This window comes from Melanerpes formicivorus, unplaced genomic scaffold (genome assembly GCF_026170545.1).
Source record: "Melanerpes formicivorus ecotype bairdi unplaced genomic scaffold, bMelFor1.0.p_v2 SCAF_54, whole genome shotgun sequence".
NCBI lineage: Eukaryota > Metazoa > Chordata > Aves > Piciformes > Picidae > Melanerpes > Melanerpes formicivorus.
In genome coordinates, this window is record NW_027142406.1 from 4,802,327 (window position 1) to 4,816,821 (window position 14,495).

The following is a 14,495-nucleotide window of genomic DNA, read 5'->3' on the forward strand; positions in this document are numbered from 1 at the left end:
TATGTGTTACATCAACAAAAAAACCCCAAAAGCAAAACAACAACTGAACAAACAAAACAAACACACACCCCATAAAAACCACCAACCCAACCCAAACAACACCCTCCCCCCCAAAAAAAAACCCAAACAACCACCAACCAAACCAACCAAGGCATAAAGCAAAGAGCATCATAAGGCTCTGAAAAGGAGGAACAGTTCTATTTGCAGAATCTTCTCTAGGTGCATGCTTGGTCTAATGAAGAAGCTAGAATGTACCATGGTACTTAGTGCTATGTAGGACTTGGGCAGCTCAAGAATCATAGAATTGTTAGGGCTGGAAGGGGCCTCAAGGATCATCTACTTCCAAGCCCCCTGCCATGGGCAGGGACACCTCACACTACAGCAGGTTGCTCACAGCCACATCCAGCCTGGCCTTCAAAACCTCCAGGGATGAGGCTTCCACCACCTCCCTGGGCAAACTGTTCCAGTGGGGAAGAACTTCTTCCTAACATCCAATCTGAATCTACCCATTTCTAGTTTTGCTCCATCCCCCCCAGTTCTATCACTCCCTGACACCCTCAAAAGTCCCTCCCCAGCTTTCTTGTAGCCCCCTTCAGGTACTGGAAGGCCACAAGAAGGTCTCCTTGGAGCCTTGTCTTCTCCAAACTAAATAGCCCCAACTCTCTCAATCTGTCTTCACAGGAGAGGTGCTTCAGCCCTCTGCTCATCCTCATGGTATCAGCCCAGCTCAGACAAACTCAGACACAGTACCAGATACTTAAAAAAAAAGCAAACAACCAAAACAACCAAACAAAAAATATTCTTGCCTCATTTCCTCATAATCAATACAAAAATTTATATCCTAGGCAGTGATTCACATTGCCTCATCTCCAGCAATTCCTGATTCTGTGTATATGCAAACTGTGCACTGTCTCCATGGTCAAAGTTCCTTGGGCATAGCTATCTGGGCAGTGACAATGGCAGAAGTGTTTCCTTGTGGAGGTTTCAACAGGAGGAACTGCCTTATGCAGTCCAGCAACACTGGCTTTGAGAGCAGGGTCATCCTGAATGAGATCATATCCTGCCCTCCATCCCTTTCCCACCAAAGCTGGGTTAGCTGTAGCCATAGGTTTGGGATTTCCTTCAGCAGTCTGCAGGGACTGTCACACGGAGCCTCAGTTCCTAGGTACCCTTGGCTGACACACATCAGGTTTTTGGAGTAGCATAGAATCATGGAATTGTTAGGGCTGGAAGGGACTTCAAGGATCATCTACTTCCAACCCCCCTGCCATGGGCAGGGACCCCTCACACTAGATCAGGTTGCTCAGAGCCACATCCAGCCTGTAGCAACTATCTAGCAAACCCTATCTGGGGCTCCCAAGAACATGAGTACTCATTTGAAATGATGAATCAGCTTCCCTCCCACACAGACTTAAATTCCAAAGCAGTCAGGCTCCCAGCAGAGTATTCAAGCATAGCCACTGTCAAACAAGGCAAAACGAGTCTGGCTTGAGGAAAATTCTTGGCACCTAATGTCACAAGTGCCTGTAGGCGTGCAAGTGCTCACATACACATGGGGAACAGCAACAGCAAGAGCTTGTGAGGAGTTATGCCCCACAAAGGATACACTTCCTGCTCTGACTTTCTTAGTGTTGGGAATTCTGCCTAGTGCATGTGTTCATTTTCATAGTCATATATAAATTCTGCCATTTCTGTTGAATTCTTTGCCTTTCACGTTAAAGGCTGCATGGGAATATACTGTGCAGCTTAAAACTGATCCTGAACATCTGCCCAGGGAAGTGGTTGAATAGTCATCCCCTGGAGGTATTTCAAAGACATTGTAGATGTGGTGCTTAGGGACAAGGTTTAGCAGTGAAGGTGGTAGTTGTAAGTTGGACTCAATGATCAAAGAATTGTCAGGGTTGAAAGGGACCTCAAGGATCAGATAGTTCCAACCCTTCACACTACAGCAGGTTGCTCACAGCCACATCCAGCCTGGCCTTCAAAACCTCCAGGGATGAGGCTTCCACCACCTCCCTGGGCAACCTATGCCAGTCTCTCACCACCCTCATGGGGATCAACTTCTTCCTAACATCCAGTCTGAATCTACCCACTTCTAGTTTTGCTTCATTCCCCCTACTCCTATCACTACCCAACATCCTGAGAAGTCCCCCTCCAGTTTTCTTGTGGGCCCTCTTAAGACACTGGAAGGCCGCAGTAAGATCCCCTCAGAGCCTTCTCTTCTCCAATTTGAATAACCCCAACTCTCTCAGCCTGTCCTCACAAGAGGGGAGCTCCAGCCCTGTGATCATCCTCATGGCCCTTCTCTGGACACCTTCCAGATGCTCTTGAAGGTCTTTTCCAGACTAAATGATTCTATGATTGTGACTAATATAAGCAGGTAGAGCTAAAGAATAAGGAAAACAGAAAGCAAGAAAAGATTATAGAGTGAATCCTTTTTGCTCCAGATTCATGTGCTACACCAGGAAGATTCATAAACACCACTTCTCCTTTATCATTAATAAGGAGGCATTCATGCCAGAGCAAGTCAATCCTGAAACTGCATTTTGTTTGGTACTCACTGTGCTATCTAAGGTAAATATAGATATTCCTAGCTTAAGGTTCCCAAGAGACATTTTCTTCCTAAAATAAATACATTTGCTGCTTCACAGCAATCATTACAGAAACAAGCAGGTTGGAAAAGACCTCAGAAATCATCAAGTCCAACCTATGACCTAATACCTAACACCTCCTGACAACAAAACCATGGCTCCAAGTGCCATATCCAAGCCATTTTGAACACCTCCGGGGATGGGGACTCCACCACCTCCCTGGGCAGCAAATCCCAATGGCAAATCTCTCTTTCTGGGAAGAACTTTCTCCTCACCTCCAGCCTAAACCTCCCCTGGCACAGCTTGAGACTGTGTCCTCTTGTTCTGGTGCTGCTTGCCTGGCAGAAGAGACCAACCCCCACCTGGCTACAACCTCCCTTCAGAGAGCTGTAGAGAGCAAGCAGGTCTCCCCTGAGCCTCCTCTTCTCCAGGCTAAGCAACCCCAGCTCCCTCAGCCTCTCCTCACAGGGCTGTGCTCCAGACCCATCCCCAGCTTTGTTACCCTTCTCTGGACACCTTCCAGCATCTCAGTGTCTTCAATCTGAGGATGTATTTTAAAACTTCTATCAGTCAATACTTCATGCCTGGTTCATTGCCAGGAAAAAATAAAGTGAATAGTGTCTGGATTTATGGAAGCTCTCTACTTCAGGAAGATTTTAGGTGTAGGAAAAGAGGATGCAAAATCTCCTAGAGCCCTTTCTCCAGCACAGGGGAACTTTATTCTTTAAATGCCTTAAAAAAAATACATACATATTAGGTCCCCTCTGAGGTATGACACCCCTCAATAATGAGCAGCACATGCCTGGAAGAAATTCACTCTAAACCTCTGGTCACTGTATTTGGTATACATGCAAAAGTTGACACCTACCTCATCCCCATGCATATTTGCAACATACTTGAACTCTGGAATGCCAATCTTATGATGGGTTGGAAACCTTCCCAGAACCAGCACCCACAGGTCTCTACCTTTAAGAGGGGAAGGGGAAAAAGAGATCTTGTTAAACAAGTGTAAAAATTCATACAAGCCTTAGAGAAAAACAAATACATAGTAGGTAAGTAAACAGCAGATAAATGAGTAGTAGATAAATAGATAGTAGGCACACAGTAGATAAACAGCAGATAAATGAATAGCAGACAAATAGATAGTAGATAAACAGCAGATAAATGGATAGCAGATAAATAGTAGACAAGTGAATAGTAGACAGATAAATAGAATAGAATAAACCAGGTTGGAAGAGACCTTCAAGATCATCATGTCCAACCTATCATCCACCACCACTTAATCAACTAACCCATGGCACCAAGCACCCCATCAAGTCTCCTCCTGAACACCTCCAGCAATGGTGACTCCACCACCTCCCCAGGCAGCCCATTCCAATGGGCAATCACTCTCTCTGTAGAGAACTTCTTCCTAACATCCAGCCTAAACCTCCCCTGGCGCAGCCTGAGACTGTGTCCTCTTGTTCTGGTGCTGGCTGCCTGGGAGAAGAGACCAACCTCTGCCTGTCTACAACCCCCCTTCAGGTAGTTGTAGAGAGCAAGAAGGTCTCCCCTGAGTCTCCTCTTCTCCAGGCTAAGCAACCTCAGCTCCTTCAGCCTCTCCTCATAGGGCTGTGTTCCAAGCCCCTCACCAACTTTGTTGCCCTTCTCTGGACTTGTTCCAGCAAGTCAACCTCCTTCCTAAACTGAGAGGCCCAGAACTGGACACAGGACTCAAGGTGTGGCCTAACCAGTGCAGTGTACAGGGGCAGAATGACCTCCCTGCTCCTGCTGGCCACACTCTTCCTGATGCAGACCAGGATGCCATTGGCCCTCTTGGTTGCCTGGGCACACTGCAGGCTCATGTTCAGCCTACCATCAACCAGCACCCCCAGGTCCCTCTCTGCCTGGCTGCTCTCAGCCACTCTGACCCCAGCCTGTAGCACTGCATGGGGTTGTTGTGGCCAATGTGCAGCCCCTGGCACTTGGCTGTGTTCAATCTCCTGCCCTTGGACTCTGCCCATCTGTCCAGCCTGTCGAGGTCCCTCTGCAGAGCCTCTCTACCCTCCAGCAGATCAACTCCTGCCCCCAGCTTGGTGTCGTCAGCAAATTCACTGATGATGGACTCAATGCCCTCATCCAGGTCATCAATAAAGGTGTTAAAGAGCAGTAAATAGTAGCCAAGTGAATAGTAGCCAAATAAATAGTAGACATTCTCCTGTTTCATTGCTTCCCAGTCAGTCCTATATAGAGCACATCAAAGCAAGCTGTGGGACTTTTCTTCTATGAGTACTTGCTGTATTAGTTAGGGGAATAAGTATGTTTTGCCTTCTGACCCAGAGTGTGTAGTGAACCTTGTATTTGGAAAGGCATTTAAGCAGTGCTAGTAAATAGGTTTTTGGCTCTTATTGGTTTGGGTTTGTTTTGGTAATAAACATTTCCCAGCACAAGTTTAGCAAGCAGTATCTTCTTAAGCAAAGTCATCAAGCAATGGGAAACTATTTAAAAGGCACTCTCCTCCCCAGCCCAAATATTAAATCACAGGAGCTTTCTGAAATACATAGAATCACAGAAGGGACCTCAAGGATCAGCCAGTTCCAACCATCTGCCATGGGCAGGGACACCTCACACTACAGAAGGTTGCTCACAGCCACAAAGAGTTTTCATTATCACAAAGAAAGAGCATCTTTTATGTATATATATATATAGAGAGAGAGAGATATAAAAGACAATGCAGAAAAGCTGAATACATTCATGAGTTACTGCTCAGAGGAATTTCAGGCAGAGATGTATCAGACAGATATTCCAAACCAAAAGAGCAGAGGAAGAATTAATAAGCCACAGAAAGAGCATTAGTTAGGACCACTAAAGCTACGGAGGAAGCTGAACTTCAGGTAACAAGAAAAGGAAACCCACATGCTGGCATGTGTGGTGAGGGGAGGCAATTTATTAGTGTTTCCAGTGATATTGTGGCATTTCAGATCTCATTTGCAAAACTCTGCTGCTCACTAACCTACTCAGTGAGGTGGAAGTCAGTGCCACAGAGGGGATCTGATCAATGTCTATCAATATCTTGAGGGGTGTCAAGTGGAGGGGGCCAAGCTCTTTAGGGTGGTGCACAGGAATAAGCCAAGGAGCAATGGAGCCAAACTTGAACAGAGAAGGTTTCAGCTCAAGATGAGGAAAAACTTCTTTACAGTGAGGGTGACATAGCCCTGGAGCAGGCTGCCCAGGGAGATTGTGGAGTCTCCTTCTCTGGACACTTTCCAAACCCACCTGGATGCATTCCTGTGTGGACTACCCTAGGAGGGGGGTTGGAGTGGATGATCTCTGCAGGTCCCTTCCAACCTTAACATGCTGTGATACTCTGAAAGCTCTGCTTTCAGTAGATGGCAGCAATGAAACTGGACAAATTCCCTGGTAATAGCAGTCACAGCCTATGGATTGCTAAAGCCCAAACCTTGCATGCATGCTCCCTGTCCCCAGCTTGTTGGGAGCCACAAGCCATCTCAGGAGTCCAGCCATCACTGTTACTTACAAGAAAGGAGAGTGTAGGTGCTACTATACGTAGTGCTACTTAAACCCCACTATTTCCTAAATCTTTATGGCTCATTAAATCTGCAGTAAAAAATCTGGAGCACAACCATTTTCCAGAAGTGGAAGTCATGACCCTCATGGTGAAGTGGCAGCAAGGCAGTCATGTAGATAGAAAGACAAAATCGATGTGGCAACAGCAGCACCCTCAGGAATGGGAGAACACGTCGAGAAGGAAAGAAGGAACACTATGAGATGCACTAAAAAGAACTGCCTACACAAGCACAAATCAGTCACCTGGAAGGTAAGATGGTTTAATGCCCTCATCCTTCATTAAGCTAACCAATACATTTACTACATTTCTATTACCTTTCTGTATGTAGTTGTTACCTAACATATAAAATAACCAACCAAGCACAGCAGAGTCACAGAATTGTCAGGGTTGGAAGGGACCTCAGGGATCAGCCAGTTCCAACCCCCCTGCCATGGCCAGGGACACCTCACACTACAGCAGGTTGCTGTGTCACATCTAGCCTGGCCTGAAAAACCTCCAGGGATGAGGCTTCCACCACCTCCCTGGGCAACCTGTGCCAGTCTCTCACCACCCTCATGGGGAACAACTTCTTCTTAACATCCAGTCTGAATCTACACACTTCTAGTTTTGCTCCATCCCCCCCAGTTCTATCACTCCCTGACACCCTCAAGAGTCCCTCCCCAGCTTTCTTGTAGCCCCCTTCAGATACTGGAAGGCCACAATGAGGTCTCCTCAGAGCCTTCTCTTCTCCAGACTGAACAACCCCAACTCCCTCAACCTGTCCTCATAGGAGAGGAGCTCCAGCCCTCTGCTCATCCTTGTGGCCCTTCTCTGGACACATCCCTAGAATATGAAGCATCTTATGCCACCAATAACTAGGCATGAAGCCTAGCCCTTGGCTTTATTGGAAAGAAAGCAGGTCACAGGGGCTATTTCAAATCCAACTACTAGCAATGCTGACAGCTACATCCATTCCATGCAGACTTTTGGGAGCATCTTGTGAGTCAGTGTAGGGCAGTGCTGTATTCTTCAGCCACTTCCTCACTGCAGCACCAGCACCAATTCAATACTATACATACTCAAGCAACAGGAGTCCAAGTGCAGCTAAAATGCTGTCATTATTTCTGTCATCCATTTCTCTCCACCCAGCTCTCCAGCCTGTCCAGGTTTGGCTGAATGGCACAGCCTGAGGGGGGTCACCACTGTTCCCAGTTTGGTGTCACCAGCAAACTGGCTGGCAGTGCCCTCTGTGCCTTGTTTAGGCTGGAGGTGAGGAGAAAGTTCTTCCCAGAGAGAGTAATTTGCCACTGGGATGTGCTGCCCAGGGGGGTGGTGGAGTCCCCATCCCTGGAGGTGTTCAAGAGGGGATTGGATGTGGCACTTGGAGCCATGGTTTTGTTACCAGGAGATGTTGTGTGACAGGTTGGACTTGATGATCTCTCAGGTCTTTTCCAACCTCATTGATTCTATGATTCCATGATTCTGACTGAAAATTCAGAAGAGATCTCCAGTGCCTTGCCATCAGCAGGGCTCTCTCCTGCTGCTATCACTGTGAGACTGCACTCATGGGAAACACAAGGAAGAGCTAAGTATAGCCTAGCATTAAGCACCGATTTAAATTGCTCTTTCTGGCTTCAGCATTAAACTGTTTATGGTTTGTGTGAGGGCCATCCAAATGATAAACACTCCCAGGAGCTGGAACACCACTTCCAAGCTGGCATTTCCAGCTTGTGAGAAGGATTAAACCTACTATTACCAATTAAAATCAATTCCTGGGTCTGCTCAGCCTGCAGTACAGGATAGTGTACCTGGGAGGGATGATGTAAGATTTCTTTCCAAACAACAGTAATTTAGTGCATGTGAAAAAAGATTCAGCATATAGATAAAGTTTCCTTTAATCAGTACAGCCTACATAACTCTGGGGTTGGATCTGAAGTGAACAGCTAAGCTACCTCACATACTTTGGACCAACTGGATGTGTACCACAAAGCCACACCTCCCTGCCAAATCAGAACTGACTTCAACTAATTAGTGAACTGCATTTCAAGTAATCAAGACAAATGTTGTGTTTTTTCCAACTGTGTCCCAGGACAAGTTACAAGGCTTGGACTGGAACAGAGCCAGACCACTCAGCTTTAAGTTTTCTAGCACTGTCACAGTTCATGGCAGAGGATCAATATTCTAAACAGAACTTTGTAAACTGGGAATTAAGAACTTAATCCAATCTCCAGATCTAGTGGGAAAGGAAACCAAAACATTTGGAGATCATAGTATCAGTCAGGGTTGGAAGGGACCACAAGGATCATCTAGTTCCAACCCCCCTGCCATGGCCAGGGACACCCCACACTAGATCAGCCTGGCCAGAGCCTCAGCCAGCCTGGGCTTAAACACCTCCAGGGACGGGGCCTCAACCACCTCCCTGGACAACCCATTCCAGGGCTTCACCACTCTCCTGGGGAAGAACTTCCTCCTCCCCTCCAGCCTGAATCTCCCCACCTCCAGCTTAGTTCCATTCCCCCTAGTCCTATCACTACCTGACATCCTGAGAAGTCCCTCCCCAGCCTTCCTGTAGGCCCCCTTCAGATACTGGAAGGCCACAATTAGGTCACCTCAGAGGCTTCTCTTCTCCAGACTGAACAGCCCCAATTCCTTCAGTCTGTCCTCATAGGAGAGATGCTCCAGCCCTCTGCTCATCCTCGTGGCCCTTCTCTGGACACCTTCCAGCACCTCCAGATCCCTCTTGTAATAGGGACTCTAGAACTGGATGCAGTACTCCAGGTGGGGTCTCCCCAGAGCTGAGCAGAGGGGGAGAATCACCTCCCTTGCCCTGCTGGCCACACTTCTCCTGATGCAGCCCAGGACCTGATTGGCTTTGCGGGCTGCAAGTGCACACTGAGAGCTCCTGTTGAGCTTCTGCAGCTTCCTGCTGTCTACAACTACCTTAAGGGAGGTTGTAGACAGGCAGAGGTTGGTCTCTTCTCCCAGGCAACCAGCACCAGAACAAGAGGACACAGTCTCAAGCTGTGCCAGGGGAGGTTTAGGCTGGAGGTTAGGAGGAAGTTCTACACAGAGAGAGTGGTTGTCCATTGGAATGGGCTGCCCGAGGAGGTGGTGGAGTATCCATCACTGGAGGTGTTCAGGAGGAGACTTGATGGGGTGCTTGGTGCCATGGTTTAGTTGATTGGGTGGTGTTGGATGATAGGTTGGACAAGGTGATCTTGAAGGTCTCTTCCAACAATCTCATCAACTAAACCATGGCACCAAGTGCCTCATCCAGGTTCTTTTTAAGCACTTTCAGTGATGGGGACTCCACCACCTCCCTGGGCAGCACATTCCAATGGCCAATCTCTCTTTCACTGAAGAACTTCTTGCTAACATCCAGCCTAAACCTCCCCTGGTGCAGCTTGAGACTGTGTCCTCTTGTTCTGGCGCTGGTTGCCTGGGAGAAGAGACCAACCCCCACCTGGCTACAACCTCCCCTCAAGCAGTTGTAGAGAGCAATAAGGTCTCCCCTGAGCCTCCTCTTCTCCAGGCTAAGCAACCCCAGCTCCCTCAGCCTCTCCTCACAGGGCTGTGCTCCAGACCCCTCCCCAGCTTTGTTGCCCTTCTCTGGACACCTTCCAGCATCTCAACATCTTTCCTAAACTGGGGAGCCCAGAACTGGACACAGGACTCAAGGTGTGGCCTAACCAGTGCTGAGCACAGGGCACAATGACTTCCCTGCTCCTACTGGCCACACTGCTCCTGATGCAGGCCAGGATGCCATTGGCCTTCTTGGCTCCCTGGGCACACTGCTGGCTCATGTTCAGCCTACTGTCAACCAGTAAAGCTTTCACTGCAAGAGCAACCACTACATAATTAAGGCTTGCCAGAAGAGGGAAAGAAGCATCCACGTTACTTATACAGAATACTGTGGTGAGACAGGATGGCAACAGAGTCACTCCTTGATGAATTCTTCTGCTGATGTATCACAGTCACCACATAATCTTTCATAGGCTCTTTAATCCACTGTAACTATGCATGGTAACACTGGAAACATGTCCCTAACTGCACTTGGCAACATATTCTGCAATGTCTTCGGATAATCCATCCTTACTGGCTACCTGCAAATCCAGGTTAATTGTTAGACATCTTTACAGTTTGCTTTTCATTGCAGAACTCTGCCAGGCTCTCTTCCCAGCTGCATCTGACACCTATTTTCTGAGGCTAAGTCAAACTATGCTTATTACTGCACACAGTTTCAAATCTTGAAGGGAGAGAGGTGTGAAGAAATCAGTCCTGCCTTGATCACTCCTGGCTGTGAAGTCACACTCATGGTCAAGCTTTGGTTTCTAAGTTTTCTGGGTCTGTTACTTGTGTTCCCTGCAGAGCTCAGTACTGTCATCAGGGTGTAACAAGGGAGTACAACTGCTGCCTGTGCACACACAAAGAAGATGGAAATACAAAGGCAATAAATGCTCATACAACTCAGCATTGTGCTTCCAAGCTTCAACACAAAGTGATAATTTCTCCATGATAACAGTGGGGCAACACTGTCTCCTGGCAAAACACTACCACAGCTAATGAAGGACTCCAGGAGCAATTCTCTTTGGCTAAGCAAGCGCCAGCAGCACCCCTGCCCTGAGCTACTCTGATTTGCCATCACCAATTTGCCTGGAGGAGACATCATGATCACAGGCTCCCATCCCTCTAGGGGATTTTAACCACCCTGGCATGCGTTGGAAAAGCAGCACAAGTAGCTGTAGGCAATCCAGGAGGCTCCTAGAGTGCCTAGTAGACAACTTCTTAAGACAAGAAAATAACAGCCCTGCATGAGAGAATGTGTTATTGGACCTGTTGGTCACAAATGCAAGTGAAGTCATCAGGAAGGTCAAAGTCCTCCCATGGCAGTGGGGTTGGAACTAGATGATCTTTGTGGTCCCTTCCAGCCCTGACTGATTCTATGAAAGTCAAAGGCAGCCTGCAGTGACAGGATGAGGGACAATGACTTCAAACTAGAAAAGAGCAGATTGAGATTGGATGTTAGGAACAGATTCTTTACCATGAGGGTGGTGGAACACTGAACAGTTTGCCCAGGGAGGTGGTTGGGGACCCTTCCCTGGAGGTATTCAAAAAGGGGCTCAGCAGGGCTCTGGGCAGCCTGATTTAGCTGAGGATGTCCCTGACGACTGCAGAGGGGGTTGGGCTGGATGACCTCCAGAGGTCTCTTCCAAGCCAGACCATTGTATGATTCCATGATTCAAGCAGGAAAACCTAAAGCTATTTTGAAACTTGCCTTCCACAAGGGGACTTCACACCCGCACAGAACTGGAGTTACTGATACATGATTGATACAACCAAAAAGGTGTAATCAGAATGACTGATGCAGTAGCACTGCAGAAGTAGCCTTACAAGCACCAACAAACGTGAGCTTTATTTAGCCAGGACACTGAACAAAGCAGCCTGCAGATTATGGGGAAGGATATAAATGAATCCTTTGGGGATATAAATCTTGTAAGTTACCAGCCAATAAAAACACAAAAAAACAGCTGTCTCTGTTCAGAAAACAGCCACTCTAAATATCTGGCCTATACTCAGAATAATCTATGTACCTGAAAGCTGGGATCAGACAGATGTCTGTATGAACAACTGCAGTACATCAGATCCTTCCATTAGACTTTATCCTCACTTTTCAGTGTAGCATGTTCTCATGGTCCACTGAGAGAGAAAGCATTCTCTGAACTCTCAGCCTGGATAAACATTAGTAATGAAAAAAAGCTGATATCCAAGAAGAACTAGGGCGCTTGAAAGCAGGAAGTCTTCAAGGTATCTTGAAGGATTAAAAAGATGCAGACCACTCACATATGTTAACCAGGCGTGTCTGGCAATGGTCAGCACAGTGCATAGGTAAGCAGAACAAATCTACTCAGCTCTGGTGAGACCCCACCTGGAGTACTGCCTCCAGTTCTGGAGCCCCTATGACAAGAGGGATCTGGAGGTGCTGGAAGGTGTCCAGAGAAGGGCGATGAGGATGAGCAGAGGGCTGGAGCATCTCTCCTATGAGGACAGACTGAGGGAACTGGGGCTGTGCAGCCTGGAGAAGAGAAAGCACCCAGGAGACCTCATTGTGGCCTTCCAGTATCTGAAGGGGGCTATAGGAAGGCTGGGGAGGGACTGCTCAGGATCTCAGGTAGTGATAGGACTAGGGGGAATGGAATGAAGCTGGAGGTGGGGAGATTCAGGCTGGAGGGGAGGAGGAAGTTCTTCCCCATGAGAGTGGTGAAGCCCTGGAATGGGTTGTCCAGGGAGGTGGTTGGGGCCCTGTCCCTGGAGGTGTTTAAGCCCAGGCTGGCTGAGGCTCTGGCCAGGCTGATCTAGTGTGGGGTGTCCCTGCCCATGGCAGGGGGGTTGGAACTAGATGATCCTTGTGGTCCCTTCCAACTCTGACTGATACTATGAAATCCAAGCCAGCCCATGGCAATACTAGACTGAAGGCCTACCATGGCCACCTCCCCATTCCCCCTGCCCCAAACTGATATTCTTCTTGTCTGGGGAGGGGAGGAAAGGTTTTAATATGCATTTTATGTCTTCTCATTCCACTGGTGTTTGTTAAGTCTCCTGTTTAATACAGAGATTAAAAGATGTCATACTTAGCAAGAACAACTGTAGCAATGCTGTCCTTCAGCTATTAGAAGCATACCCCCCCCATTATTATTATTGATAATAATAGGAATTTAAAAACAAACAAACATCTATATAAGGAAGTGAATGTTTGAAGATTAGTACTACTACTGATAAATGCTGTATATAGAATATCAATATAGTATATACTAGAATACAATATATTATTATTAATAATAAATGTGGTATATATAATATCAATGCATTATAGACTCAAAATAATAGACTATATATTATTATCATTATTAGTAATAATAACTCCCCCAACAAACATCTATATAAGGAAGTGAATGCTTGTTTGAAGATTACAAGAGAGATTGCAGTGAGCCTGCAGTGTGCCCAGGCAGACAAAAAGGCCAATGGCATCCTGGCCTGCATCAGGAACAGTGTGGCCAGCAGGAGCAGGGAGGTCATTCTGCCCTGTGCTCAGCACTGGTTAGGCCACACCTCGAGCCCTGTGTCCAGTTCTGGGCCCCTCAGTTTAGGAAGGAGGTTGACTTGCTGGAGTGTGTCCAGAGAAGGGCAACAAAGCTGGGGAGGGGTCTGGAGCACAGCCCTGTGAGGAGAGGCTGAGGGAGCTGGGGTTGCTTAGCCTGGAGAGGAGGAGACTCAGGGGTGACCTTATTGCTCGGGGGGTTGTAGACAGGCAGAGTTTGGTCTCTTCTCCCAGGCAGGCAGTACCAGAACAAGAGGACACAGTCTCAGGCTGTGCCAGGGGAGGTTTAGGCTGGAGGTTTGGAGGAAGCTTTACACAGAGAGAGTGATTGCCCATTGGAATGGGCTGCCTGGGGAGGTGGTGGAGTCACCATCACTGGAGGTGTTCAGGAGGAGACTCGATGTGGTGCTTGGTGCCATGGGTTAGTTGATTAGGTGGTGTTGGATGATAGGTTGGACGCGACGATCTTGAAGGTCTCTTCCAACCTGGTCTATTCTATTCTATTAATTGGTACAGTGCCTGTGCAGCACTGTTTCAAAGTGTTAGGACTATTCTGTGCTCTGTATTTCCACTTGTAAACTTTACAAGTGCTAATAAAGATGGTCCCATCTCAGCCCGGTTGTGGTATTTCTTGAGATACAAAGAACCAGCATGACTGAGCAACAGGGACATCACCAACACAGTTACTATGCTAGGACCACTTCTGGTCTCCTACTATGTATCCCCTTTTTACAGGCTTAAATTCCACCTCAACATGAGGAAGAACTTCTCCACTGTGAGGGTCCCAGAGCCCTGGAGCAGGCTGCCCAGAGAGGTTGTGGAGTCTCCTTCTCTGGAGCTCTTCCAGCCCTGTCCGGGTGTGTTCCTGTGTGACCTGTGCTGGATTCTATGCTCCTGCTCTGGCTGAGGGGTTGGACTCAAAGATCTCCAGAGGTCCCTTTCAACCCCTAACATCCTGTGATCAGGCTACCTCTCTCTAGAGAGAGAGGGGGAAAAAAAAGTAATAATTTCCCACCATTTAATATGCACTTCCCTACTTACAGAGATAGAGACCTCAGTTTAGGAAGGAGGTTGACTTGCTGGAACGAGTCCAGAGAAGAGCAACAAAGTTGGTGAGGGGTTTGGAACACAGCCCTATGAGGAGAGGCTGAGGGAGCTGGGGCTGCTTAGCCTGGAGAAGAGGAGACTCAGGGGTGACCTTATCACTCTCTACAACTACCTGAAGGGAGGTTGTAGACAGGCTGATGATAGTCTCTTCTCC

General features: G+C 47.7%; 1 protein-coding gene across 1 annotated transcript in view; it reads right to left on the minus strand.

Moving 5' to 3' along the window:
- CPM (carboxypeptidase M) overlaps positions 1–14,495 on the minus strand; it is a 53,667-nt gene that overhangs the window by 19,410 nt on the left and 19,762 nt on the right. The window contains exon 3 of the mRNA XM_068160969.1: positions 3,460–3,557. Within this exon, the coding sequence (XP_068017070.1) occupies positions 3,460–3,557 (98 nt within the window). The remainder of the gene's footprint in view (positions 1–3,459; positions 3,558–14,495) is intronic.